This window comes from Ursus maritimus, unplaced genomic scaffold (genome assembly GCF_017311325.1).
Source record: "Ursus maritimus isolate PB19 unplaced genomic scaffold, ASM1731132v1 scaffold_2, whole genome shotgun sequence".
NCBI classification, from domain to species: Eukaryota; Metazoa; Chordata; class Mammalia; order Carnivora; family Ursidae; genus Ursus; species Ursus maritimus.
This window is the reverse complement of record NW_024424452.1, coordinates 37,021,617-37,048,562: the sequence shown is the minus strand read 5'-3', so window position 1 is coordinate 37,048,562 and position 26,946 is coordinate 37,021,617. Positions and strand designations below refer to the sequence as shown.

General features: G+C 59.2%; 2 protein-coding genes across 2 annotated transcripts in view; both read left to right on the top strand.

Annotated features, from left to right (window-relative positions):
* The window catches only part of LOC103668787 (ATP-binding cassette sub-family A member 17-like), a 49,732-nt gene extending 45,810 nt beyond the window's left edge, over positions 1-3,922 (top strand). The window contains exons 21-25 of the mRNA XM_040634450.1: positions 203-373; positions 623-813; positions 956-1,029; positions 1,530-1,592; positions 3,863-3,922. Of these exons, the coding sequence (XP_040490384.1) occupies positions 203-373; positions 623-813; positions 956-1,029; positions 1,530-1,592; positions 3,863-3,922 (559 nt within the window). The remainder of the gene's footprint in view (positions 1-202; positions 374-622; positions 814-955; positions 1,030-1,529; positions 1,593-3,862) is intronic.
* Positions 3,923-4,719: 797 nt separating this feature from the next.
* CCNF (cyclin F) lies at positions 4,720-24,550 on the top strand. The gene is made up of 17 exons (XM_040635497.1): positions 4,720-4,764; positions 5,480-5,634; positions 6,637-6,743; positions 7,740-7,807; positions 8,998-9,191; positions 9,558-9,611; positions 10,769-10,873; positions 11,190-11,267; positions 12,871-13,022; positions 15,593-15,757; positions 17,766-17,889; positions 18,099-18,279; positions 18,621-18,708; positions 20,410-20,509; positions 20,588-20,715; positions 21,405-21,574; positions 22,216-24,550. The coding sequence occupies exons 1-17, from the start codon at positions 4,749-4,751 to the stop codon at positions 22,695-22,697; spliced, it is 2,367 nt and encodes a 788-aa protein (XP_040491431.1). The 5' UTR covers positions 4,720-4,748; the 3' UTR covers positions 22,698-24,550.
* The last annotated feature ends 2,396 nt before the right edge of the window (positions 24,551-26,946 follow it).

The following is a 26,946-nucleotide window of genomic DNA, read 5'->3' as shown; positions in this document are numbered from 1 at the left end:
TGGACAGCCAAGTCACAATACAACCTCACAGGAGGGTGGTGGGCCATGTTACTAAAGCCCACTGAGGGGCTATGGGACACTTTCTCAACGGAGAACAGAAAGCCGCTGTGTGTGTGTGTGTGTGTGTGTGTGTGTGTGTGTGTAGGGGGGTTGGGATACTGCTGATTGCCATTCACCCTAACCCTTCCCCCCCTGCTCCCAGTGGCGGCAACAAGCGGAAGCTGAGCACAGGCATCGCCCTGCTTGGAGAGCCCTCGGTCATCTTCCTGGATGAGCCATCCACGGGCATGGACCCCGTGGCCCGGCGCCTGCTCTGGGACACTGTGGCACGGGCTCGTGACTCTGGCAAGGCCATCGTCATCACCACCCATAGGTAGAGCCGGGGTCTCTGGGGTCAGTGGAAGAGCCGGGACGAGGGCTGGGTGGGTGGGGCCGGGTGAGGCAGGTTCTTCTGTCCCTGAGCAGAGTCCCCAGCCTAGCCATGTGGGCCACCCTCTGAACATGGGACTCAGGAACAGTGTGATCTGGCCGTCGACACCGGCCCCTCGGCATGAGCCTCCGACACGGACGGCAGGCATCCGCATCCCCCGGCCCCGTGTCAGGCTTCTGCCCCTCTCTCCAGCATGGAGGAGTGCGAGGCCTTGTGCACCCGGCTGGCCATCATGGTGCAGGGTCAGTTCAAGTGCCTGGGCAGCCCACAGCACCTCAAGAGCAAGTTTGGCAGCGGCTACTCCCTGCGGGCCAAGGTCCGGAGCGACGGGCAGCAGGAGGCGCTGGAGGAGTTCAAGGCGTTTGTGAACCTGACCTTCCCAGGTGAGGGCCACTGCACAGAGGGCGTCTGTACCTCATTCCTGCCGAGTTCCCCGTCCCTGACCCCTGGGAGGAGGGCCGTGATTCCATGGTCCCAGGCCCTCCAGCCTGGCCTTCACAGGGACACGGTGTCCTCTTTGTGCAGGCAGCGTCCTGGAAGATGAGCACCAAGGGATGGTCCATTACCACCTGCCCGGGGATGACCTCAGCTGGGCCAAGGTGAGCGTGTACCTGGGCATCAGAGGGAGCAAACTGTGATGTCACCAGCTTTCTGGGGGTGACTTGTTTTCTTTACTGTGTGAAAGTTGCAGTCAAAGCATTTCCTCTTTGCCGTCCCCATGGCAAAATTCACATGGATTTCATAAAACATAAAGATGTGTGAGCAGGAAGGGGCCTCAGATCAGCTCCTCCTGCCCCCTCATTTCACAGACAGGGAAGCGGGTCCAGAGAGGGGACACCACATGCCCAGGGTCCCACAGCAAGCCCGAGATCCAGCTGGAGTTTCTGTCTGCTAGCACAATGCCCCGCCAGTGCCCTTCCCTGAGATCAAGATGGCTAACTTCCTTGGACTGACCTCTTGGGAGGTGCTGGGGGCAGCTGAGAGATGGGTCTTTTGGGGGCTTCATCACACCCAAGACTCTCCCTCTTTCCACTCTCTGCTGCCTCCTCTTGCCTGCCTTGTGCCCATCATCCACCGTGGCCTCCCTCCTTCCCAACAGGTGTTTGACACTCTAGAGCAAGCCAAGATGAAGTTCATGCTGGACGACTACTCTGTCAACCAAGTCTCCCTGGAGGATATTTTCCTGAGCTTCACATGCTCTGTGCACCCAACCACAGAGGGAAAAAAACAAGGGCAAGCAGAGCCAGCAGACCATTCATCAACCTCTTCACCTCCCTCCCAGCCTCCCTCTCCACCTACCTCCCAGCCTCCCTCTCCAACTGGCTCTCCTCCTCCCTCCCAGCCTCCCTCTCCACCTCCCTCCCAGCCTCACTCTCCACCTCCCTCCCAGCCTCCCTCTCTACTTTCCTCCCAGTCTCCCTCTCCACCTCCCTCCCGAATTTCCTCCCAGCCTCTCTCTCTACTTTCCTCCCAGCTTCCCTCTCCACCTCCCTCCCAGCCTCCCTCTCCAACTGGCTCTCCTCCTCCCTCCCAGCCTCCCTCACCACTTCCCTCTGACATTTACTCGCTGTAATAAAGGGTACAAAAATTGCCATAGGCTGCAAGGAGTGCAAAGGCAGCTTGTAGACCCAGTGAGCTCAGTTCAGGGCCTGGGTGGCTCTCTGCCACATTAGACCCTCTCACCTTAGAGGCCTGGTAGAGAACCTAGTTCCATTTCAGTGGAAAAGAGTCCTTTTGAGTCCCATCTGGGGGTTCCCGTGGTCTCATTGAGACCTGGCTGTGGAAGCAGCCTCAGAGGAACACCTGCCATGTCCTCTCAAGGTGCAGTGGCCTGGGGGTGACCATGGTTCTCACAACACCGTCCTGAAGGCAAGAGAAGAGATTGATGAGTTTGCTAACCCAAGTCTCAATTTTCCAGTGTTTCAATATTTGGATTTGTGAGGCTCCATTTGTTCTCTGTCCCTGTCCTTACAAATCTTAGGAGTGAGTCTGCTCATGATGGTACATCAACCCATGAAGTGTTACTCAGAGGGGTAACCTGAAACTTAAAGACATTCATGAACTTTCCATAGTCAATAGGTGGTGGAGCCAAGATTCAACTCACATAGACGTTCTCAAAGTGGGGTTCCTAAGCAGCAGCTAGAAACATGCTAGAAACTCAGATTCTTGGGCCCCACCCCAGACCTGCAGAATTGGAACTATCTGGGGTGAGCCCAGCAATCTGTGTGGTAAGGACCCCATGTTAACAAGTACTTCTGATGCAGCTCAGGTGTGAGAACCACTGAGCACAGGCCTGTGTGCTCCAGGCCACGGCACAGGCCAGCCTCTCTGCACAGAAGGATGTGGCTGTTGGCCTTTGTCACAAGCATGCTCCTCTGGAATGTGCGCTGTCACAGAGCCTTTCTCCAGCGTGCTCATGCCCGTCCCTTCTAAAAAGCCCCCTCGGCTCCCCCTTTGCAGGTAGCTCTCTCCCTCCTTCTCAGCCAAGCTCCAGGAAAGTGGTGTCTCCTGTCCCTGACCAAACTTCCTACCTGCCATCACCACTCACCCAAAATTACAGCAGTGTTCCACCCCTGGCTGCCACACCACTGGTCTCTCCATCCTCTCTCCCTGTGCCTGCTCTGTGGCATTTCAGAGTCCCTCCCACAGCCTTTCTCCCTCACTACCACCTCTGTGCCCTGCTGTCCTTGAATCTTTCTCATTCGCCCCCCACCCCATGTCTTCAACTGCCATCTTCTTCCAGCCGGGAATTTCCCTGACCCCCGACAATCTAGACTTTTCCAATGAGTTCTCACCCTCCTTGCGTGGGGGTGTCCAGTAGGAAATGGGCTCTTTCACCCTCTGGGAGCAGCTTGTCACCCCACGGGGCCCCCAGAGGTCTTCCTGCCAGGGCAACAGATGCAGGCAAGGGCCCACAGCATGGCCAAGAGAAGAGCACTGGTTTTCTGAAAAATAAGAAAACTTTACCTCTGAATAAAGAAAAAATAATGAGGACACAAAGAACTGGAGAGAGGAGAGCTGAGGGACTTCGGAGCAAGGATGCTGTTTTGGGCTCCCCAGGGGAGTGGGTGTGGGGACAATGGTTTATTATCCCTTCAAGGTGCTTGGACTCCAGGCTGGAAGGGCACACTTCTGCCCTGGGGGAGACCAGCAACAAAGTCACAGTGCGGGGGAGGAGGACAACACAGTAACAAAGCGGAAAACAGTAACCAAAGGTGTGAGGAAGGATGAGAAACCTGAAGCGTCCACCCTGGCCCTCCTCGTGCTCCTGGGTGGAACGTGGGCCATCTGGGGAGCAGCCCCCAGTCCGCGGGGCTCCGTCCTCTCTGCTTCCTGTGCGCCCCACCTCGGCCCCTCCTCAACCCCAAGTGCAGGGCCTGGCCTCTCACACCCCGTGTGGCCGTCCGTGTCCTCCTGTGTCTCCTGCTGCAGACTGGCAGCGTGGGCTCTGGTGTGTGTGCCCGGCTGCTCAGCAGCGACCGCCGACCCTGACGGGAGCCTAGGGCTGACTGGGGGCGCGGGGTTGAGCAGAGCGTCTCCGGGAAAACCACCGTGTCCTCCTCCGGCCAGCGCTTCTCCCGTGAAAGACGGGCCGGAGGGCACTGCCCAGTCCCTGACGGACACCGTGGTCCGGCTGGCGGGGGTCAGCCAGTGCTGCCGGCTCCCGAGGGCAGTGAGGACACAGCGGGGACAGACAGGGGCGATGTCCTGCCCGAGGGACCCCTGAGCCACGATTCGCGGGAAGAAGGCGCCGGCCGAGTCACTGAAAGGGCTGCGTTACGGTCCACGTCCCAGTGGCTCTGCCGCCCGAGCAGCCGTCTCCTCGCCTGACGCGCGGGAGGGAGGCCGGGCGCGCGACCTCGGGGTGAGGGCCAGGGGCGGGGCGGGTGCGCACAGGCCTCCGCGGACGCCGCTCGCCGGGACCCGGGCCGCCGGAACAGCCCGGACCCTAGCGCACGCATAGACGCCCCCGCCGGCCGGGCCGGCGCCGCGCTCCCCGGGGGACACCGCCCGCCCGGGCCGGGGAGGCGGGGCGGCCGCTCAGAATCCACCAATCAGCGGCCGGCGTTCGAATTCGCGTCCTGGCGTGGCCAATCGCGAGCGCCCGGAGCGGGCGGGGAGGGCGGGGCCGGGGGGGGCCAGGCACGGCGGCCCGGCGGCGCGCGCCCCCCCCGGCCGGCCAATGGGAGGGCCGGGCTCATTTGAAAACTCGGGCGGGAGGCGGGGCGGGTTTGCGCCTGCGCGGGGCGCGCGGGGCTGACGGCGGTCGGGGGCGCGGGCGACCGAGGCGGCGGCTGCGGCGGCGGCGGCGGCGGCGATGGGGAGCGGCGGTGGTGAGTGCGGGGCGCGGGCGGCGGGCGGACACCGAGCGGGACGGCTTGGGCCCTTCGGCCCCGCGTGCGGGGCGTCCCGGAGGTGCCCGCCCGGCGCGCGGTTTAAATGCCCGGCGGCGCGGCGGGTGCGGGTGGGCTTGGCGTGAACGCCCAGCGCGGGGCCCGGCACCTGTCGCGGGCTGTGAGTACCGCGTCCGGCCTAGAGCGAGGGGACGAGGACAGTGTGGCGGTCACATCCAGGTACTCTGTGGGCCTCGGTCGCCCCGCGCGGCCCGTTAATTGCTGGTAGGCGACCCCGGTGCAGAGCGGGGCAGGGCAGGAAGGCCTGCGGAGGGGGTCCTGCAGGCGGGCGGCGGGGAGGAAGCCAAGGGAGCGGGGTGAGGGGCTCCTGCTGTGTCGTCCTGGTGTGAGTAGGAGCGGAGATGGGCAGGGGTCCGAGGGGACCATCATCCGCGCTGGCCACTTGCCCCAGTAGCCAAGTTCCATGATCACCTGCTATTCGCCCTAAGTACTTACTGAATCTTTGAATGAATGATGGTGTCTGCGGGAATCGCGGACCACTACTCCTTTATTTAATCTTTGGGACTAGAAATGCGGCTGGTTCCTTCTGTGGGGAAGGCACAGTGACCGTTCAGTCGCCCTCAGATACAACTTTGCACATCAGTGCAGCTCCTTTCCTACACATCACTGAGATCATTCTGCTGTTCTCCCTCAGTGATCCACTGTCGGTGTGCCAAGTGTTTCTGTTACCCTACAAAGAGAAGAATAAGGAGGAGACCCCGAAACCTAACCATCTTGAGCCTCCCCGAAGATGTGCTCTTTCATATTCTGAAATGGCTTTCTGTTGGAGACATCCTGGCTGTCCGAGCTGTAAGTCGCCAGATGAAAGTAGCCTCAGCCTAACTTGTTGGTCATCCCATCAGAGCTTTCTGTTCTTAAATGTCAGAACAGAATTTTGGCTACAAAAGAGGGCTGAGGCTCCAAGGATGATGTTGTTACTAGATGTTTCAGGTTGGAATGCCTCAAAGCTGAAACATTGTGCAGTATGTTTGAATCCGTTCATTCCCATGTTTGACAGAGAAGGTACCTATGGTGGCAGTGAAATTTTCACCCCTTGAGAAATAAGAGTATTAAATAGAACAAAAACACATTCTTGAGGACAAAATGCCATGTAATATCGAGCCCTGAAAGGGACCCTGGGAGTTAGTTTGCAGATACTCAACTGCACCCTCATTCAGACTGACTTACTCAAGGGCATACAGCAAATTGGTGGGAAAACTCCAATAGGACCTTGCTTCTCTGACTCCCAAAGCCGCCTCGGTTGTGGTCATAATAGCCATACATGCCGAGTTTTCAATGGCAATGGGAACTTTAGCACTTGAAGTGCTCACCTGTGCTCAGGCTTCCCTGCTGGGGCACTTCCTGCCTCTGACCAGGGCGGTATTAAATTTATTGGTCTTTTTCTAGAGCCTCTGTTGCCCTCCAGACTCCAGCCATGTTCCCACTAGCAAGGCCCTAGGTAGAGGAGCACAAAACAAACTTCTGTTCTACTTGCTCCTGTAAAGAGTCAGGTTCCCTATCCTTGTAGGTACACACCCTTACAGGGGCGTCACCCCCTCTTTCTCAGTGTGGATGCTTTTTCCCCCTTCTGGCACCACTGTCCCCACCTTTAGAGCCTCCAAGAAGCTTGTTTCTTCCCTCTTTTCAAATCAGCTATTACTTTGATACACAGGGGCCTTTCTTCCTGGGGTGGGGAGGGAGACAGGAGGCCCTCCATCCTTCTATGTCCCGCGTTCAAGGGCTTCCGGGATCGAGGCTTCTGGGAGGTCCCTTGATAATCCAGCCCCCACCCCTGCTTCCGTTGTTGTGCAGGTGCACTCCCACCTGAAGTACCTGGTGGACAACCATGCCAGTGTCTGGGCATGTGCCAGCTTCCAGGAGCTGTGGCCTTCTCCAAGGAACCTGAGGCTCTTTGAAAGGTATATAGGCACCAGACAATGGCTCCGTTTTCTCCTGTCTCTGGGCCTCCCTGGTACGCCTGACCTGGGCATGCTTTTCCTCTTGTGGTTGCCCTTGTCCACACCTCACCCCCCGGAGAGTGATCGAGGGCTGTCAGCGTCACTCATGGAGTCACATGAAGTAGAGTGATTGGCTGTCCATGCCACCAGCCCAGGCGGACTCATTAGTCACTGTCATGCTTCGAAGGGTCGCACTTCGGCTGGGACCAGTCTGTGTGACTCAAATGCAGGTCACCTGCTTGTGGAAATTGTGGAAATTTTACTCAACCCTCTTTGTATTTATTTAGTTAGATATTTATTTATTGGTCAAAAGCATGTGATTTCACTCCTGTTGCATTTCACTCCCTGGCTGATCCCATCCTCCTGCTGAGTTTGGGACCCAGAGGGAGGGTCAGAGCAGGTGTGAGCCGCCCCCCGCCCCGGGCCTGGGGGCCCCATCATGCCGGTGACTGGACCTACCATCCACGTGTGCCGGTGGCTCCAGACAGGCCCCCTAAGACCTAAGCCACATACCGTATGATTCATCCATTTAAGGTGTGCAATTCAGTGTTTTTTTGTAGATTCACAGAGTTGTGCAACCATCACCACTAACATCCTCATTACCGCACAGCAAAGCCAGAGTCAATAGGGGTTGACATCAGTGCCCACTCCCTATTTTCCCTGCAGTCCCCCAGCCCCGGGCAGCCCCAAATCTGCCCACTTGTCTGTGGATTTGCCTGCTGTGGACATTTTGTGTAAGGGGAATCTTACAACACGTAGCCTTTTGTGGCTGAGTTCTTTGGCTTGGCATGTCTTTAAGGTTCGTTCGTGTTGTCGCATGTCATGGATGAATGATATCTGCTTGCATTTCCTAAAAAATCCTCACTTAAGAAACAAGCATTCTAGCTTTGGGTGCTGTGGCCTGACAGAACCTTCATGGGACAACACAGGTGATGCTGTGTGTTTTTACTGGTCTAGGGCTGCCGAAAAGGGAAATTTTGAAGCTGCCGTGAAGCTGGGCATAGCCTACCTCTACAATGAAGGCTGTAAGTCCTCACGGGGTTGGGGCTAGCCTCGCCCCCCTCGGTGCTGACCTTGTAGAACAGGCGTGAGTCCTTCCCAGTGGGAGCCCTTCTGCCCTTATTCTTGTGAGGTCCAGCCCTGGGCCTCTCCCCTCAGCAGCGTGTGCCCACAGAGGCCCTGCTACGGGACCCACTGGAGTCCATACCCTTTAATTATTTTAACAAACCTTGTTTTGACAAATGCTTTAATTCCATCAGCAGAGACTCAGGCGGGGAGTGGGGGGTGGGGAGGGCTAATCAGGCAAGCCAGGCTTCCCCCTCCCCTGGCAGCACCCCCTCCGTCCAGTGAACACCGCAGGCCACGTGTAAGTGCTGGCTCCCCTCCTTCCTTGGCCACAGGTCCTCCCCGGAACTCTGGGGCAGCGATCAAAGGGTGTTAACAACACAGCTGCGGCTTCAGTGGGAGACACGTACGAGCAGGTCAAAGCCGGCCTGGTGCCTGAACTCCTTCACCCCCCAAGGAACAGGGGCTCCTTGAAACGACCCATGTGGCCTTCTCCTCTCCCAGTGCCTGCCTCTTTACCTAGCACACAGAACCAGCCTGCAGGATGTCCAGTCCCAGCCCCCAAAATGCATAAAGACTGGGGATAGTTGATATGTTTCTGCTTCTAAAAGATCTGGTATCTTGCTGAGAGAGCCTCTGCTCCCAGCTGGTTGGCAGGATTGTTGAGACTGATAGACGGTGAACAATCCTTCCCCTCGTGCACTCCCCCATCAGACAGCGGTTCCCGGACAGAATTCACGCACCATCCAAGTCACCCATCCAAAGTGTAGAAGCCAGCAATTTGTAGTATCTTCACAGAGTGGTGCAGCCATCGCCACCATCCAGATGTGGAACATTGGCCTAAAAGGAAACACTGTACCCACTAGCAAGGGTCCAGGCTGTAGCTCCCAGCGGGAGGGAGGGTGCATGTGCCGCTCCACAGGGGACACCTTCCCAGACCTTCAGAACCTAGGCTGCCGGCAGGGACACGTGGTTCACAAGGTAGGGGAAGAAAGGGAGGAGCCCCCATCTTGGAGGGCTCTGCTCTCCTTACACACCAGCAGTGGTGCGCTGTGGCAGGCGTAAGGTTGTAGACTTTGAAAGCCCACGGAGAACTCCATGCACCTGTCCCTCAGAGACACCTGGGGTAATGGTCTGTCCATGTCCGCAGTGTCTGTGTCTGATGAAGCCCGTGCGGAAGTGAACGGCTTGAAGGCCTCTCGCTTCTTCAGTCTTGCTGAGCGACTGAATGTGGGTGCCACGCCTTTCATCTGGCTCTTCATCCGTCCTCCGTGGTCGGTGTCTGGAAGCTGCTGCAAGGCCGTGGTCCATGAGAGCCTCAGGGCAGAGTGCCAGCTGCAGGGAGCAAGTCCTGGCGATGGACACATGTGGGGCCGGCGTGCCGGACGGTCCGAGCCCCATCAGGTCAGTAGAGACACCGGATCATGTAAAGCCAGGCGCCTGAAAACAGTGCAGGGGCAGAACATCGCGAGTGTGGGCGCGGGGGCATCTGCAGATGAGTCAGCAGGAGAGGAAGCCTCACAGCTGGGGCTCCCAGGGAATCCCACAAGGGGCTGGGCTCCCCAAAGCCAGGAATCAGGGGACGGCTCTCGGGGTCGGGTGTGGGCCAGGCAGGGGCCACAAGAACAGGTGGACGGGGAGGATGGTACACCGGAAGTTCTCTTCCCACTGATGATCACACCTCCTCCTCCCCCTCCTCTTGCTCTTCAGACTCACAGAGCGTCCCTACTGCACTGCCTGGGGAGAGTGCTCAGTGTCTTCGAGGTGAGTCATCTGTCCCACCCAGACCCCCTGAGCACACTGACATGGAGCACAGGGTCTCCGTGTTTCTGTGCTGCCCGCCTCTCTGGCAGCTGCAAACACCAGGGACCAGGAAGTAAGCAGCAGGCAGCAGGAGGGGTCGTGTGGGGTGTAACACCCGGGCAAGACCCGCCTCTGAGACAGTGTGGAGCCCAGGGGGAGCGTCCGAGTGCTCGCCAGACCATGGGCCGGTGTCATGGCCTGGCTCCGGGCAGCCTCTCCCACTCTTCCCACAGACCTCCCTACACTGCAGAGAGCTTTACCGAGCTCATGCCGCCTGCAGCAAACTCAGGGAGCGGTGGTGGCTCCTGGTGACATGTGCAGCGGCAGCAGCAGGGGGGGACGCTGAGCATGAGCGAGGACAGGGAGCGGTGGTGGCTCCTGGTGACATGTGCAGCGGCAGCAGCAGGGGGGGACGCTGAGCGTGAGCGAGGACAGGGAGCGGTGGTGGCTCCTGGTGACATGTGCAGCCGCAGCAGCAGGAGGGGACGCTGAGCGTGAGCGAGGACAGGGAGCGGTGGTGGCTCCTGGTGACATGTGCAGCGGCAGTAACAGGAGGGGACGCTGAGCGTGAGCGAGGACAGGGAGCGGTGGTGGCTCCTGGTGACATGTGCAGCGGCAGCAGCGGGGGGGACGCTGAGCGTGAGCGAGGACAAGGAGCGGTGGTGGCTCCTGGTGACATGGGCAGCAGCAGGGGGGATGCTGAGCGTGAGCGAGGACAGGGAGCAGCCTTGACAAAACCTCCACATCACCATCTGGGGGGCCTGGTGCAGAGCGCTGACCCTGCAGTGGCCCACAGCCAAGCTAGGGGCCACGGGCTGAGCGAAACACAAACCTCATCCGAGAGGGAGGGGGCCTGTGGGGGCAGAGCTCAGAAGCTCGCTCTCCCGGCAGTCGTCGAAGCATGTACCCTAAGAGAAGTCGTTTCCACTCCCAATTTACTTAATTCATTTTATTAAGAGAGACCCCTGAATATGATTACTGAGAGGTCTGCGGAGAGACCGTGGCGGTCCATAGAAGCTGGTCTTCTGCAGGGAGCAGGGTGAAGGAGGCCACCGATAGAGGCTGGTGTTCTGCGGGGAGTGGGGTGAAGGAGGCCGCTGTCCTGGGGTTTGTTGTAGGATGAAGAGCGGAAGCAGCAGGCCCGGGACCTGTTCGAAGAGTCTGCTAATCAGGGCTGTCTGGCCAGCTCGTACCTCCTCTGGGAACGTGACAGGAGGACAGACGTAAGTGGGCCGGGGTCTGGGGACAGGAGGATTCGTGTCGGCCAAACATTCAGTCTCCAAATGGGCCCTTAGGCAAGGTTCTGTATACACGGGGGGCCTGCGGGCAGCTCCCCGAGCACCAGGCACTGCTGGCCAGCAGTGCTCCTGTAGCTGTCCCCAACAACCACCGTCATTCGGGGGTAAGGGGCTGGGAAGGAGTCTGAGCTGTGGTCCCTCTGGGGGTGTCGGGAGGAACAATTAAGAATCGATGGGTTGGTTCTGAGTTTTTCCAGAGACACAACTGTATAAAAGCACGGTGACTCTCTCCCATTGACAGATGTCAGATCCCGGGCGATGCCTCCACAGCTTCCGGAAACTCAGGGACTACGCAGCCAAAGGCTGCTGGGAAGCACAGGTGAGGCAGGAGCTGGCCTTGCTCCTTCCAGCTCCTCTCGTGGGGCCCATGGCGGCGAGCCCGCCCCGGCTTCCTTTCAGAGGCGGTAGGACTGGCCCAGGGCTGACACCAGGGCTTACAGGAGTGTAGCTGTGGGGTGCGCAGGGAGGAGGCCTGCAAGTGCTTCCTTCATCCCTGCGCTTCCCCCTGGCGCCTCCAAGCCCGCTGCCCCCAGCCGGCCAGCCTCTCCGTTCTCGGGTGCTGCTGAGCTACGTCTGCTGTTCGCACTCCTGTTGCTCCCTGTGACTGTCCGGTAGCTCGGGCACCTCGGAGCAGATGGGGCTCCGTCATGTCACCCGCTCACAGGGTCACCCAGGGTTAGAGCCAAGACATGAGGGATTTGCCGGTGGTGTTCTCTAGATGCTCTCCTGCTCCAGCTGTAAAAAATCCTTGTTTAGGACAAAGCAAAGACAGTCCCCCTTTGCCGAACGGGTAGAAACCCTCTTGTCGCCCCACCAGGGGGGTGTTCGACAGTCATCTGCCCTAAAAGTGAGGGAAGAAATCACTGAGTGGTAGGTGGCCCAGCCTGACGTGTCACAGAACAAGGCACGTGTCACAAACTATCCCAGGCAGGTTGAGCATTGGCGGCAGCTGGAACAGCAGCAGCGCACTTCTCTCGGAAGCTCTAACTAATCGTAAGAAGAGGGACATGCCAGTAAGCATTCAAAGGGTCTCCGTGTGCTCCCAGAAAAGAGGAAATAGAACCAACTGGTCAAAGCCCAGGGCAGCGCCCCCCTCACCTCTAGTTCATGGGGCGCACAGCTGAACAAGGCCATGTGTGCAGATCTTTTTTCTGCGCGTGTTGAGTGGATCGCTGATATTCTGAAAATACACATTTTTCATGATAGCAGTTTTTGCTGGCAAAGATGTGATAAAACAGCATTCTCTTAGCTGGTATGAAAATCCGCGTGGCCCTTTCAGAAAACACTTAGGCACAGCCGCCCCTGTGGGTTGACCACATAAGCAGACGGGTACCAGTACCGAAATGGCGGCACAGAGATGCTCCACAGAGTAATAAACTCTGCAGGGAAGAACAGGTGTTTCATACCCTAGGAGCCACGTTATTGTTAGCGAACGGAGAGAAGATAAAATATATGTGCACTATGATCAGGAATGCATAGAAACATCTAGAAGGAAGTATCCAGAAATGGTTGCTAGTTACCATCGGAGGGCCCAGAGGTCCCAGGGGGCCTGTGCCAAGTGGCGGACACGGCTCAGTCAGCCCACACACCCAGCTACCTAGGCAGGTGCTCATGAGAAGGGAAACTGAGGCATGCAGCAGTTCCCCCAGTTTGTGGTGTTCACAGGGACCCAGGTTTTAAAGCCAAGTCATCTGACCCTCCAGCCAGTTTTGGCCGCTTTGCTACGCTGACTCCATTATACATGTTTTGTCCCTTTTGAAGTTCGTTATCACATGACGTAGTATTTATTTCAAAGTGAGTAGTTCAAACCCCAGCCGTGCTGTTTCCAGAAGGCGGGGAAGGTGGACGCAGCCACTGCGTCCCCTCACTCGTCTGCCCCAGCAGCCCGCGGCTTCTCACTCACGTGCACGTCTGTCCCGCAGCTGTCTTTAGCCAAAGCCTGCGCGCATGGAGGCCAGCTGGGACTAGACGCGAAGGCCTCGGGCGGGATGGTGCGCCAGCTGTTTCAGACGTCCCGCGCCATCAGCAAGCAGCAGGTCTTCTCTGTGCAGAAGGGCCTCAGCGACACGATGAGGTGAGGGCCTCTAGGGCAAGCGTCTGCGTGAGACGGTGGGCGGAGGCAGAGTGGCCGGCGGGCCCCCCGGGGAAAGGGGGGTGTTGGTCCCGTTCCACCTGGGCCACCGGCACAGGGCACCCTGGGTTAGCAACCCCACTGGAACCCCCCTTCGTGCGCCTGTGTATTCCAAAACCAGGGACGCCCCCGTTCTCTGGGGCTTTGAAGAGAAAATATCCCCCATGAGTGTCCGTGCTCCAGTTTTCCTTTTTAACCCTAGAATGTGTTAAACCATTTTAAGCGTCTTCCCAAAATGACAGGATTTGTATCGCCAGTTCAGCAGCCAAAACACCACCTCTTCTTTCCGCCTCCGCGTGTGAGCATCCATGTGGCGTGTGAGGGCCCACGGCCATTGCGTGTGCCCGGAGGGGGAGCGGTGGCCCCTGGGGTGGCCTCCAGCCCCGCATGTCCTGTCCCTTCCTGCAGCCCACTCACCCCGAGGTTTTTCACTCGGTCACAGGATATGCTAGAAAGTAACGTGGAAGGCGTAAATAATTTCTTAAGCTTCCACAAGATTTCAAATATGCTTCGGAGGAGCCCCTGGGTGGCTCAGTCAGTGGAGCGTCCGACTCCTGCTTTCAGCTCAGGTCGTGATCTCAGGTGCTGAGCTTGAACCCCGTGTCAGGCTCTGTGCTGGGCGTGGAGGCTGCTTAAGATTCTCTCTCTCCCTCTGCCCATCCCCACTTTCTCTCTAAAAAGTTAGTTAAGGGGCGCCTGGGTGGCACAGCGGTTGAGCGTCTGCCTTCAGCTCAGGGCGTGATCCGGCGTTATGGGATCGAGCCCCGCATCAGGCTCCTCCGCTATGAGCCTGCTTCTTCTTCTCCCACTCCCCCTGCTTGTGTTCCCTCTCTCGCTGGCTGTCTCTATCTCTGTCAAATAAATAAATAAAATTAAAAAAAAAAAAGTTAGTTAAAAACATGCTTTGGGTTTCGAAGGGGCAGGCTCTGGCTGTTCTCCCGCAGCTCACAGAACGTGCTCAGTAGACGTTTGTGTTTGACGGGATCATGCCTTCGTGGAGAGGCTTGATCTCACGCACACGGCACAGGGCTGCCTTGTCCCTCACTCCCACAGCCCACGTCGGCAAGCCGTTGTGCTCTGGAGCCCGGGGCCAGTGCCGGCGGCTGCACCCCCTTCTCCCCCACTTGTTTCTCCTGTGAGAAGGTGTATCCTGAGAACACCTCGTGCCCCTCTCAGTCGGCCCTTTTGTTGGATCGTTGCTGTTCTGTTTTGGGGGGCAGTTTGTCCTTTTCAAGAACAGCAGAATTTTGTTGAAATATTAACATCATTTCAGTCTTCGAATTGAGCTTCTTTTTGTTTTCCTCTATACCAAGCAACAGCCACCTTTTTTTTTTAACTGAGGTATATTTGACACATGACATTGTGTTGGCTGAAGAGTTAGTTATTTTGAAGGGTACCTTTGGTTGGTTTGGGGTTTATTTATTTTTAAGATTTTATTTGAGAGAGAGAGTGTGTGCGCGTGAGCAAGGTAAGGGGCAGAGGGAGAAGGGAGAAGCAGGTTCCCTGCGGGACTCGATCCCAGGACCCGGGATCATGCCCTGAGCCGAAGGCAGATGCGTAACCGGCTGAGCCCCCAGGCGCCCCGGTTGGTTGGGTTTTAGAAGTCAGGTTGTTAAGGTCGCTGAGTCTGGGTGGCGGAGCGTCCTTTTCTGTTCCCAGTGTCGGCTGGCTTAAACCTCCAACACTTGGCGGTGCTCACGGGGTCTTCTAGCTCTGGGAGGAAACACAGACTGGGCTTCCTCCCCCATTCTGTCTCACCCCCATTCCTGCCCCCGCAGTTCTACCACCTCGGCCCGTCTTTCCCTCCTTCCCTCTGCCTGTGACAGATGCTTCCTCCCAGCACCTGAAACACTTGCCCAGAACCCAGCAGCTTCACCTTTCTTCTCCCTCTTGCTGCTGGTCTCTCCTCTCCTTGTTCGGAGAGGCGTTGACCATACTCGGGTATCCTTGCCGGGGCACCCAGCACTCCCGCATGAGGGTGTCCCTGGCCCCAGGTTGAGCCCCCTGGAGGAGGGACCCCACGTCTGTCAGCAATGTCAGGGCTGCTGGGTGCCTGAGAAGTCCAGTGCCGGGCTCAGGGCATCCTCCTTTAGTTCCGTTCTGGTTCTTTGCTCCGCTGCAGAGGGTCGAAATAAATGACCCTGTGGATGAGCCTCTCCTTGGGGAGGATATGGGTTTGCCAGCTTCTCGTGACTGTTCTCCGGACCTGGGCCCTGTGATCTATCCTCAGCCCTGCAGGGTGGCCCCACCTTGCCTCCTGCGTGTGTCTGGGCTCCTCCAGAACCTGGCGGTCTGAGTGGGAGAAGGCAGGTACACAGATGTGTGAGCCCAGCTTCGTCTTAGGAACCTAGCAACCTGGGGGCCTTCCTAGCCCGCTTGGACCCAGCACCTGCGGCAGGGACAGGTTCCTGCGTAAATGGACGATGCTGCAGATTGCTCACTCCCCGAGGACAGACGGGCCAGGCGGGAATGGGACGCTCGCCCTCGTTTTCAGGATGGTGCTCTCCCTGCAGGTACATCTTGATTGACTGGCTGGTAGAAGTCGCCACCATGAAGGACTTCACGAGCCTGTGCCTCCACCTGACCGTGGAGTGCGTGGACCGGTACCTGCGGAGGAGGCCAGTGCCCCGGTTCAGGCTCCAGCTGCTGGGCATTGCCTGCATGGTCATCTGCACGCGGTGAGGGGCCCCCCGGGGCGGGGTCTGCGGGACGACCCTCAGCAAGCTAGGCCTGCCCGGCTGCTCAGGCTGGCTTGCCGGTGAAATGAGCCTTCAGTGTCCCACCTCATAGGGTGCGGGTCTGAATTTCAAGGAGAGCGCAAGCAGAGTAGTCTCCCCTCCATGGGGACCGACCCTTGGCATGTGGGCAGCCACTCATCCCGGCCTGCGGGGACCCCAGAACATGGCCTTGCTCGGACGGGTTCAGGCTGGGCTCCTCCTCCCCTGGCCCTTGAGGGTGACGTGGTGACCTGCCCTCCAGAGTCTTCCTCCTGAAATCACGGAAAGACCACTTCTCAGCGATCAAGCCCTCTAGCCCATGTCATCAGAGACCTGCAGTTAGAGGGTCTCACACCCCCAACCAGCTCCCAGAACACCCCAGTCCCACCGCAAACACAGGATGCTTCCTGCTACAGCTGCCTGCATCCCTGGCAACTCGGACCTGTCAGGAAGGACCAGCTCACGTTTTACCTAAATCTGCTGGTTTTTTGTCAATACTCGTCTGCCCATTTTGCCTTGGAAGCATCTGGTGTGTGTTTGTTTTCCTAAGGCAGACATCCCCGCGTGGTCTGCCCTTCCCCCGGGCAGTGCTCTGCAGACTGGCCATCCTTGTCTGTGAGCCTTGGGGCTGAGGGACAGGCTCGCCACGCACGGCAGGGTGTGCTCAGACACGCGGACTTCCTTTGCGTGTAGCCCGGGGCAGGGGGTCCAGGCTTATGTTGTTGGGATGGTTTTTCTATGTCACGGGGTCACGGAAAGCCCCAGTTCCTGTTTTACTCTCTGCCACACCCAGTGACCCCTGAGGCCACCCTGTCCACCTTTGGAGTGATCCTGGACACATGACCATGACGGGAACTGGGACGTGTGGTCTGTAGGAGACCAGTGTGGGCTTGGGGCTACAGGCAGGCTGCCATGTGCCAACCAGCCCCTCAGGCGTGCTCGTGGGACCCCCAGTTCAGACCTTCTCACGAGAGGTGACAGAACAGATAGGCTCCGCCGCCTCATGCCAGAGCGGCGTAATTACATCCTTGTAATCAGAAACCGAATGACCAGACCACCACCTGGCTGGCAGTGAGATGCTTTATAAAGATCTTAGACGCAGAGATGCCCTGCCTCTGCTCCGAGCAGCGCCTGCCGCGGCCTCTGCACGGGAGCTCTAACACCCAGCCCCGCTGGGCACTCCTGCCTCATACTCGCTGCGCCTGTGCTCCCCACGCCTCCCATCTCTCTCTTTCAAGGCTATAGGGACGCCTGGGTAGCGCAGTCGTTAAGCGTCTGCCTTTGGCTCAGGGCGTGATCCCGGCGTTATGGGATCGAGCCCCACATCAGGCTCTTCCACTGGGAGCCTGCTTCTTCCTCTCCCACTCCCCCGGCTTGTGTTCCCTCTCTCGCTGGCTGTCTCTCTGTCAAATAAATAAAATCTTTATTAAAAAAAAAAAGGCTGTAGCAAATGGGGCAGCTACCGAGTCCCCAGGACAGAGCGGCCACGGGCTTGGTCCTGCTCCCTTGCCGGCAGGCCACTGGACCAGCATGTTCCCTGTTAGTTGGGGCCACTGGAGAGTAGAGAACACAGTCAGGATTCCTGTGGCCAGACCCGTGCTGAGCACACACCTTCAGACAACCTCCAGCTCTCCTTCTGCTGCCTCAACTCCCTCCCAGGTGTAAGCTCTTGCTTACGTGAGCTCCGTAGAAGCTGGCTTCATCCTCAGGTCGTTAAGAGGATCAACCAGTCACATCATTCATGGGTGCCTTTTGCAGACACCTCTGCGTGCCTGGAGCCTGGCCACTCCCACGGCTGGCACTAGTCCCACTTCCTTTGCAGACCCTTCGGACAGGGTCATGGGCTCATCTGTTCCTTGTGGGGCTGCAGGCAGCCCAGTCCACTCTTTGACCCCCCGCCGTGGGCCTGAAGTGATCGCTGCCTCCAGGGAGAGCAGACTCCATGCTCAGACACCTCTTGACATTCTAGGTTTATCAGCAAAGAGATCCTGACGATCCGCGAGGCTGTGTGGCTCACAGACAACACGTACAAGTATGAGGACCTGGTGCGGATGATGGGAGAGATCATCTCTGCCCTGGAAGGGAAGATTCGGGTAAGGGGCCACTTGCTGTTTCCTTTCACATCAGGGCTGATGTCGTGGGAGGGGACAGGAGGAATCATAGGCTCCTCCACGGTCTTGAGCTTCCCTGCTCTGGAAAGTCCTCCTGGACCCAGAGGGCACGAGACCGGAGCTGCATCTGTCACTGCAACACCCTGGGGCTTGTGCGCCAGGACCCCACATCACCTCCCCGTCCCATCTAGGTCCCCACTGTGGTTGATTACAAGGATGTCCTGCTGACGCTGGTCCCTGCGGCGCCGAGAACCCAGCACCTGTGCAGCTTCCTGTGTGAGCTGTCCCTGCTGCACACCAGCCTGGCTGCCTACTCTCCAGCCTGCCTGGCCGCAGCCGCCCTGCTGCTAGCAAGGCTGACGCATGGGCAGAGTAAGGAGCCGCCCTTCCACCGGCTGCTCAGCAGGGGCTGAGCCAGGGACTGGGGATTCCCCGAGTCAGGAGACAGGAGACGACTCTCCAATACAAGGGGGAAGGAGGGAGAAAGAGAAGTTGCCCAACTCCTGGATGAGGAGACACCAGAATGGACTAAAAGCCGTTCTGTGGGGGTGAGGTTAAGAGATGGTTCTAGCGTTTAAGTATTTCCCGCTCTGTTGACAGTGAGCATGGGGTGTTTGTAACCCTGAGCTCCAGGAAACTGTGCAGCAGAACCGTGGGGCCATGGGGTGCGGGGGACCCCAGCACGGCTGCAGCACCCCTGCTTTCCTCCCCAGCACAGCCCTGGACCACGCATCTGTGGGACCTGACTGGGTTCTCCTGTGAAGACCTCATACCCTGTGTCCTGAGCCTTCATCAAAAGTGGTGAGTTCCTAGAAGGAATTGATCCCCCACCCAGCTGCCACAGGCTTCGTCGTCACATCCCGGGGCGTGGGGGGGGGGGGCTCGCTGTCACATGAGGGCTGTCAGCCCACACACACAGCTTCCCCGCAGTGCACTGCGTTCTCAGAGTCGACATGTAAAAACGTCAGGCCACGTTGCCTGTTTCGCAGTTTTGACATTTGATGTGCGTGCTGCTGCTGCTCCCACCCAAAGCTCATTCGGCGGGCGGCAGACGGTAACAGAAACATCGAAGCCGGCTGCTGGAGCCGTGGTCGGTGTGGCGTCGGACCACCTGTCCCGTTGCTCAGGAGTTGGCCGGCTGTGACTGCTTCCTGCCGCAGCCCCGCTCCCCATCCGCTCACTTCATGCCCGCTCCCAACACGCGCCTGAGCCAGACCCCAGCTGCCCCTCCTCCTCACGCCCAGCGCTCTCTTTCCCGCGTGTGGGTCTGGGTGATTCCGGCCTTCTGCCTGTCCTCGGGGACTTCCAGGATTCAGAACACATGTGAACCCCAGCCTCTGACTTGAGCCCCAGGACCTCCTCCCCCGCCGCTGGCTTGTCCAGGCCGGACCCCCTCTTCCCCGGGCCGTTCCTCCTCGTCATAGATCGCATGGGGCGCTTGGTGGGTGTGCCGCAGTCATCCTAGCAGGGGCCTGGGGCCAGCCGTTTCTGCTGCCTCATCCGGCGTCCCACCAGCTCTGGAGGCCTGTGCCGCCTGCACGTGCTCATTCCCCAGCCGCCCCCTGAATTACCGCAGTGACCGCCTCTGAGGGCGTCACTTCTCTGTACACCTTCCAGGATGAGATCGGAGCTCTCTGGCCGGGCCCCAGACCCCTGGGAGCGGCCCTTTCTCTGGCCTGCTCCCCACCCTGCTCCCGCCATGGGGAACCGGTCAGCATGTCCTGGGGCTGCCGTGTGCTTTGGCCAACCTGTTTTCTGTTGTGCCTACTCACAGCCAATGGACGGGGAGCAGGGGTGAAGCTGATGGGTCAGCGTGTGTGTCTGATCACTCACACGATGGTGCGAACAGTCCTTACTGGACACCAGCTACCAAGAGTTGTTGCTAGCTGTTCCCCTGCCCTCCCAGAACTGTTTTTTATTTTCATTTCAGATAATTGGAAACATTTATTTACCAACCGAACTTCTTTTTTAAGTGTACAAGTCGTGCTCGGAGTTGTGCAACCGTCATAACATGGCACCACTCTCAAACCCCAGACTCCACGTCTGTCAGGCCCAGGCTTCCCCTCCAGCCCCCGTCTTTCCATGTCTGTGGATTTCCTGCTTCTGGACACTTAATAGAAACAGAGTCCTGCCTCATGTGGACTTCTGTGACCAGCATGTCACCTGCGTAACGATTCCACTGGAATCACAGTCCACTGCATGGATGGACCACAACTTGCTCATTCGTGCATTGGTGGACGTTGGGGCTGTTGCCGCCTTTTGGCTGTTGTGAATAACACTGCCATAAACATCCGCACGTCTGTGTGGCTGTGCGTTCACCGCGGAGCCTCGAGGTTCCCCATCCTGACCTCCCATCACTAGGCTGTTTTTAAAAGCGTATTGTTCTCTCTCACTTCAGCGAGCGGACGCTAAAATGGAGTCCCTTGGGCTGGGGTTGCCAATGTCACCTGCCCCAGACCCCCGCATGTGGCTCCGCTGTCCCTCACGTGTCCCCGTTTGCAGCTTCCATGATGATGCCCCCAAGGACTACAGGCAAGTGTCTCTGACCGCCGTGAAGCAGCGATTTGAGGACAAGCGCTACGAAGAGATCAGCCAGGACGAGGTGCCTGCACCCCCACCCCCAGCCCAGACGCCGGCCCCTCCGTGCCTCGTCCCCCCTCTGACCCTGGTCTCCTCTCAGGTGCTGAGCTACGGCCAGCTGTGTGCAGCTCTGGGAGTCAAGCAGGGCAGCCCAGAGCCCACGTCTTTCCTCAGCACGGGGGACATCCACGCCTTCCTCACGTCGCCGTCGGGACGGAGGACCAAGCGGTGAGTGAGCCCTGTGTCTGAAACGGTGCGTGCTGGGCCTGGGTTCCCTCCGACTGCCACGGCTGCCCGAGAGCTCCGTTACCCCCTTTTACACAGGGGCCTCCTAAGAGGGAGCAGGGAGAAGCAGCAGGTCCCACAAAACATGAAGCTGGGGCTGAATCCAGGCCTTGGTTCCTGGGCCCGGTCTCCACTGGCGGCTGCCGTCCTCTCTCTCCGGCGCCGCTCTCTCGCTTTAACCTGGTCTCTTTGAGCGAAGACAGTCTTGAGCACAGGCTGAGCCCAGCACAGGCACCCGCGGGCCACGCTGTTCCACGGTGTTGCTGTCACTCCTGGCCCTACCCCTCCGCACTTCCCTGGCTGCCCCCATCTCCACCCTCACCTCCCGAGTCTGTCCCACACATGTCCCCTGTCTCAGCGTCCTGGCTTGGCCACCTGGCATAACTTGCCGTCCGCATCTTAAAGACCCGAGGAGCTCCTGTTGATCCTGCGCAGTCCAGGTGTGCAGCCCCTCGCTGTGCCGCCGGCCCTGCCTCTGGGAGCTTTGCCCTGAGCTTCCTGAGGGCAGGCAGCTGGGTGGCTGTGTCGTCCCCGCACGCAGCACACCAGGCCAGGTCCGGCAGGTGCGGAGGACCAGGCTGGGCCCCCCACACTGCTGCCCGTGACCGGGCGCCTGGTCTCCCACCTTGCAGGAAGAGGGAGAACAGCCTCCAGGAGGACAGGGGCAGCTTCGTCACCACGCCCACCGCGGAGCTGTCCAGCCAGGAGGAGATGCTGCTGGGCAGCTTTCTGGACTGGAGCCTGGACTACTGCTCTGGCTACGAGGGCGACCAGGAAAGCGAGGGCGAGAAGGATGGTGACGGTGAGCGCCACGGCCTCAAGGCCATCCAGATGCGCACCCCCTGAGGTCCACACCCAGGCAGGTGTGAGAGAGCAGAGCCCCTAGAACACCAGAGTGATGCCGGGTGCCAGGGTGGGGGTTCTCCCAGCCCACGGCAGGGAGAGGAGACCTGTGTCCAGCCCCAGCCAGGCCTGTGGAAGGGCCTCACCAGGGCAGGGAAGTGTAAGAGACCTTGTGTGGAATTCACGAGATCTTTCTAGAACATTGAGATGTGCCGCCCACTGCCCTTTTGGACTCTGTGCCTTGTGCACCCCTCCAGGGCTGCCTGTGGGAGGCTCTGTCCCTGTGTTCTCAAGCAGCTAAACACGAAGCCCTGTTCAAGCAATTTCTGTCAATTTTCCAATTGCTTGCTTTTGTGTCCACTTGGGGATTAAGTAAATTATTGATGACCAGTTTGTTGTTGCTTCCTACTGTCCCCCGATTCACGTTGAGTGCCACCCTCAATTTCTTACCCAAAGGAGAGCAGTACAGGGGACTGTCCAGTGAGAGCCACGCCTGTCCTGGCCAAGAGTGGACCTTGGGCCACTGGGGGTCTTGACTGGGCAGGGGGGCACTCCAGTGCTTGGACAGTGGACAGATCTCTCTCCCCATGTCTCCCACAGTGACGGCCCCCAGCGGCATCCTCGATGTCACCGTGGTCTATCTGAGCCCCGAACAGCACTGCTGCCAGGAATCAAGTGATGAGGAGGCCTGCCCGGAGGATAGGGGACGCCAGGACCCACACGTCTGGGTACCAGGCCCCCAGACGCCTACTACGCCAGGGCCTGAGCCTCGGCTCTGCAGCACGAGAAAGCCAGGCAGGGACAGCGTGACCTCAGGGTACTCCTCCATCAGCAACGCGAGTCCCACAAACTCAGTGGACGGCGTCTCGGGGGGCCCTCCCCAATCTACCTCAGTGCTATCCCCAGGCAGCACCTCAGACACACAGCCTTGCCGCCATCATGCCAGGAAGTCGTGTTTACAGTGTCGCTCTGCGAGCCCTCCAGAGAGCAGCGTTCCCCAGATGAAGAGGAAAAACCTATCCACCCACAGCAAGGAGGAAGAGGAGGAGGAGGAGGGAAGGGACCTGAGCCGGGCTTGCTGAGGCTGTGAGTGTGCCCGTGCGTGCCGCAGGGAACATTTGCTGAGGGAGGGCTCTCGCTGCACTAGGAGCCACGGGGGCGCTGGAGATGGACGCCATGAGGACCGCCGATGGCTTTCGCCCAGGTAACGGAGAGACCACGGGACACTAAGTTTCTTTTTCCAGGGTAGTCCCACGCAAGCCGGCAGAATGTCCAAATCAGAACAAAAATTCGGATTCTTCCCTTTGGAAAGTTTAGCCTCAAAGCAATCATGCCACGCCCCATGAAGCCCGTTTCTCTGTCCCCTCTTGTGTCTGTCCTGCTCTCTCTGGGGAGCTTGAGCCCACGTCCTGACCTCCCCAGTCCCACCGAACCCCATCCCAGGAGCCGACAGCTTTCACAGTTGAGGGCTCATGTGAGCAGATAGCTTGGCACAGCTCCCCTCCCGGCATCTCTCTGGTTCTGGGTTGCGGTGGGGGCCGACAGCTCTGAGCGCACCACCGTCCTCATACCTGTGCCATGGCTCCTGTCCTCACTCGGCAGGTCCCCTGCTGAGGGGGCCCTGCCCCTGCACACTGCTGTGGACTGCATGGGACTGCCAGGTGCGGGGGCCGTGACTGCTTTCTGGCCAGGGCCTTGACGTCTTGGCCCTAAGCTCCCTGCCCACCACACTCTCAGCTCCTTCAGAAATCTGTTCCTTCCTCCAGAGTGGTTTGTCTTTGTCCCCAGCAGGTGGTGTCCATACGAACACCTCTCTTTGCACTGAATTTCTAGGCCATTTCTTTTCTTGTCTTTATTTCCATCCTTCGTTCTTTAAAGATGGAAACAAAAGAAAAATTAAAGATAGAAGGCATTAAATTTTAAAAAGAGATTCTTAACTTTATTTAGGCTCAACTAAAGAAAAAGGGAACGTCTATCTGATTGAGACCCCTCAGTGCTCTCCTGACACTCTTCCCAGAGAGATTAGACAGAAAAAAACTAAATGTCATTTGTAACATCTGAGGTGTCCACAGTGCAAAGGGGCGGGATTTAGAAGACCTGTTCCCACCTGCTGGGCGAGAGTGCATCTGCAGTGGGTTCCTGAGGCTCCCCCACACCTGCCACTTCCTGGGTGCAGCAGCCAGAACACCGGCGGGATCTGCTCCAGACTGAGCCCGACGACCCCCCTCCACCCCGGGCGGGTGGACCACGGAGACATGTGCCCTGCAGTGATAGCTTCTGTTTCTTCTCAAAACATCGGGAAGAACCACCGGGCCAGGAGCGTCCCCCCAAATGCTCTTGAACCAGAGCTCTGTGGAACAAAGAGATGGCTTTTCTGGTGCTTGTGTGGGTGTGTGTGGGGGGGGTGTTCCTTGGGGAGCTGTCTTCCTGCTACTGTGAGAGAATCCTGACTACCCTGGGTGGGGCATGGTTGGGATTCCTGTCAACCGTGTGCCCCTGGGCCTGTGTGAGCCTCGATATCCTCATTTGTAAAATGGGGCCATAGTACCTACCTCACAGGGGTGTTGTGGGGATTAAATGTGATGAGGGTAGTGGCAGCTGAGTGATGTGCATGTCTGAACTACCCACCTCCTTGTCTGTGGCCCATTGTCAGAAGCCCAACTCTGCAAGGACCAGGCTCTCTACCTTCTCCCAGCCTGCACCTGTAGGAGACCACTCCAGTGAGGACCTAACGCCACCTGCCTGTGCTGATCGAAGCCTCTCCCTCTCCCCTCTTCCTGAGAACAGGGCCACCACCCTCGGAGGGGCCCACCCTGAGCTCCCACCCCGGAACAGTCCCAGGCAGCATGGGGCCCCCAGCTCCCCTCCTCAGCAGCTACGAAATGGACATCTCTCCAACTTGAAGCAACGTCCCCCACCCCCAGCGTGTCATCCTTGCAGCCTCCCCAGAGAGTTCTCAGCCCCTGCAGGGTTCACAGTCCTACTTACTAACTCCAATTACGTCGGGCTCTGCTTCCTTCATCACTCCTCCTGGCTAGCACCCATCCCCAGCTGTCCAAGTCACTGAAGGCTCCATCCCCCATCCTGTGGAGACCCCCCTGGAACAGCTTCCCGTTGCTTCTGTGACACTTGGCTCTGCTGTCCCTCCACCTGTCTGGGCTCCAGCTCCCCTTCCATCACCCATCCTTCACCAGTCCGCGTCTATACTCACCTGCCCCACCTTGGACCATCTGGCCCAGGCCCATTGTTCTCAGGCCACCCTCCCTGGTCTTCTGGACTTTGATGTGCCTCGGCTCACGTGCCTACCTGATGCCACCCCTGCATGTCGTCACCTCACCAGGACGTCCACAGGCGAACGCTCCCTCCTCCCTTGCTCTGCCCCCAACACCTGTCCTCACCTCTGTTAATACCTACTGGGCCCCGCCAAGTACCTGGCCCCGTGCTAGGTGCCTGGGGTCCGCAGGGCAGCTCGGCCCTGCTTTAGGGCGCCCTCAATAAGGACAAAGCCAAGCGTAAGCAATCACAGGGGCCACCACCTACCCAGTCATCCAAACCAGATGTGCGTCCGTGCACCACCCGAGGACCCTCTACGGGCCCCACGCCCAGCTCCTTGCCGAGCCGGAGTAGCGGCGCGCGGCTGTGGGGCTGACGCGGGAAGCGGGCGGGGCCGGAGCGCCGGGACGAGGCCGGAGCGCCGGGGGCGGGGCCGGAGCGCTCGGGCCAGGACTGGGCAGCCTCGGCCCGGAAGGGGCGGTCTGCTAGGCCTGGAAAGGACCGGACTTTCCGGAGGCGGCAAATCGGACGAGCGGCGGCCGCCTTCATGTGCCCGCCGGCTGCTCGCGCCGGTGAGACCGCGCGCTGGGGAGGAGCGGGGCGGGAAGCGGAGCGGCGCGCGCCGCCGGGGGCTATCCGCCGCTGCCCCCCTCAGGCTGCTAGCCGAGCTGCAGGATGCCCTGGACGCCTGCGCCGAAGGACAGTGGCAATGAGCGGAGCCTGCGCGTCTCCCGCCAGCTGCTGCGGACCTGGTAAGCGGACCGCGAGACCACCCGGCCAGGCCGCCCTCGGAACCCCGCTCAGAGCCCCCGGGCTGGGAGGCCGGGCCCAGTGCCCACCTGCTCACTGTCAGCTGTGCTCCCCTTTGCCTGCAGGCTCCGAGGTCGGGGGGGCTGCCGCGAGGCCAGGCAGCTCCTTGGGGTCGGTTGGGTCTGGGCCCTGCCACCACTGTGCTGTGTCTTGGCAGGGAACCAGCCGAGACGCCGGCGGCGGAGCCAGCCCCAGGGCCAGAAACGAATGAAGAAGCCCCGCCTCCGGGTAAACCTCCACCACCCACCTTCTCTGGCGCTGCCCCTGCTCTGTCTTCTGACAAGCAGTGGTGAGTGACACTGCAAGAGTGTTTGGCTTTTGCAGCATGCTCACCCAGCCCTCAAGACCTCAAGGAGCTGGAGCTTCTGACCCAGGCACTGGAGAAGGCTGTACGGGTGAGAAAAGGCGTCTCTAAGGCTGGAGAAAGACACAAGGCCCTCAGCCTGAAGTCTGGGTTCACTGCTACTTCTGCCAGCACAGCCTCTGCCCCATCCCGGGCCTCAGGCCAGGCTGGCCGTCGAGCCTCAGAGACAAAACCACCCAGGGGCAGCCACCAGACCACGGTGCCTGCCAGGGGCCTCCCTGAGTGCAGGCTTCCATCAGTGGGGGATCACACCGCTATGGGGAGAGGCTCCCGAGCCACCAAGCCTGGACCAGGCCTCAGGGACCAACAAATACCCCCGTTGGCTGCTCCCCAGGCGCCAGAAGCTTTCACACTGAAGGAGAAGGGGTAGGTTTTCCAGACCCTTCCTGGAGGAACAGCTTTGTCTACCTGACCGGATCCTGGCCAGCAGCAGGAATCTGCGATGCGGGGTGACAGGGAGGGCAGGGCATTGAGCTGGATGTGGGCCAGGGGAGCCCCCAGGGTGCTATCCCATGGGGTCCATGCCCTGAAGTTGGCAGAATGGACTATTGCTAGGGCCTGTTCCCTTCTCCCTGGCTGTCCAGTGCCCCATTCTCTTATCCACCCAGCCTGGGGCTCCAAACGGGCTGTGGAGGGCCTGGGCTCTGCCCCTGGTCCGTCTCTTCTCTTCACCAGGGCAGACCTGGACTCTGCTGGCTCCCATAGCCACTCTGGAAGCCCTGTTGCTTGGTCGCAGGGGGGATGGGGGGAGCCTCCTGAGTGAGGCTACTCAGAGCACTGGCTTCCCTGACAGGACCCTGCTGAAGCTACCCATGGCCTACAGGAAAGCGGCTTCCCAGAACTCCCGGTAAGGCTGAGTCGCAGCTGAGTGGGGGTGGAGGGGA

What these genes read in the sequence shown, in the direction of transcription:
- CCNF (XM_040635497.1), top strand. An exon ending in AAGGCTGCTGGGAAGCACAG is followed by an intron (nt 11,268 to 12,870) that starts GTGAGGCAGGAG and finishes TCTGTCCCGCAG; the next exon opens with CTGTCTTTAGCCAAAGCCTG. An exon ending in GGCCTCAGCGACACGATGAG is followed by an intron (nt 13,023 to 15,592) that starts GTGAGGGCCTCT and finishes CTCTCCCTGCAG; the next exon opens with GTACATCTTGATTGACTGGC.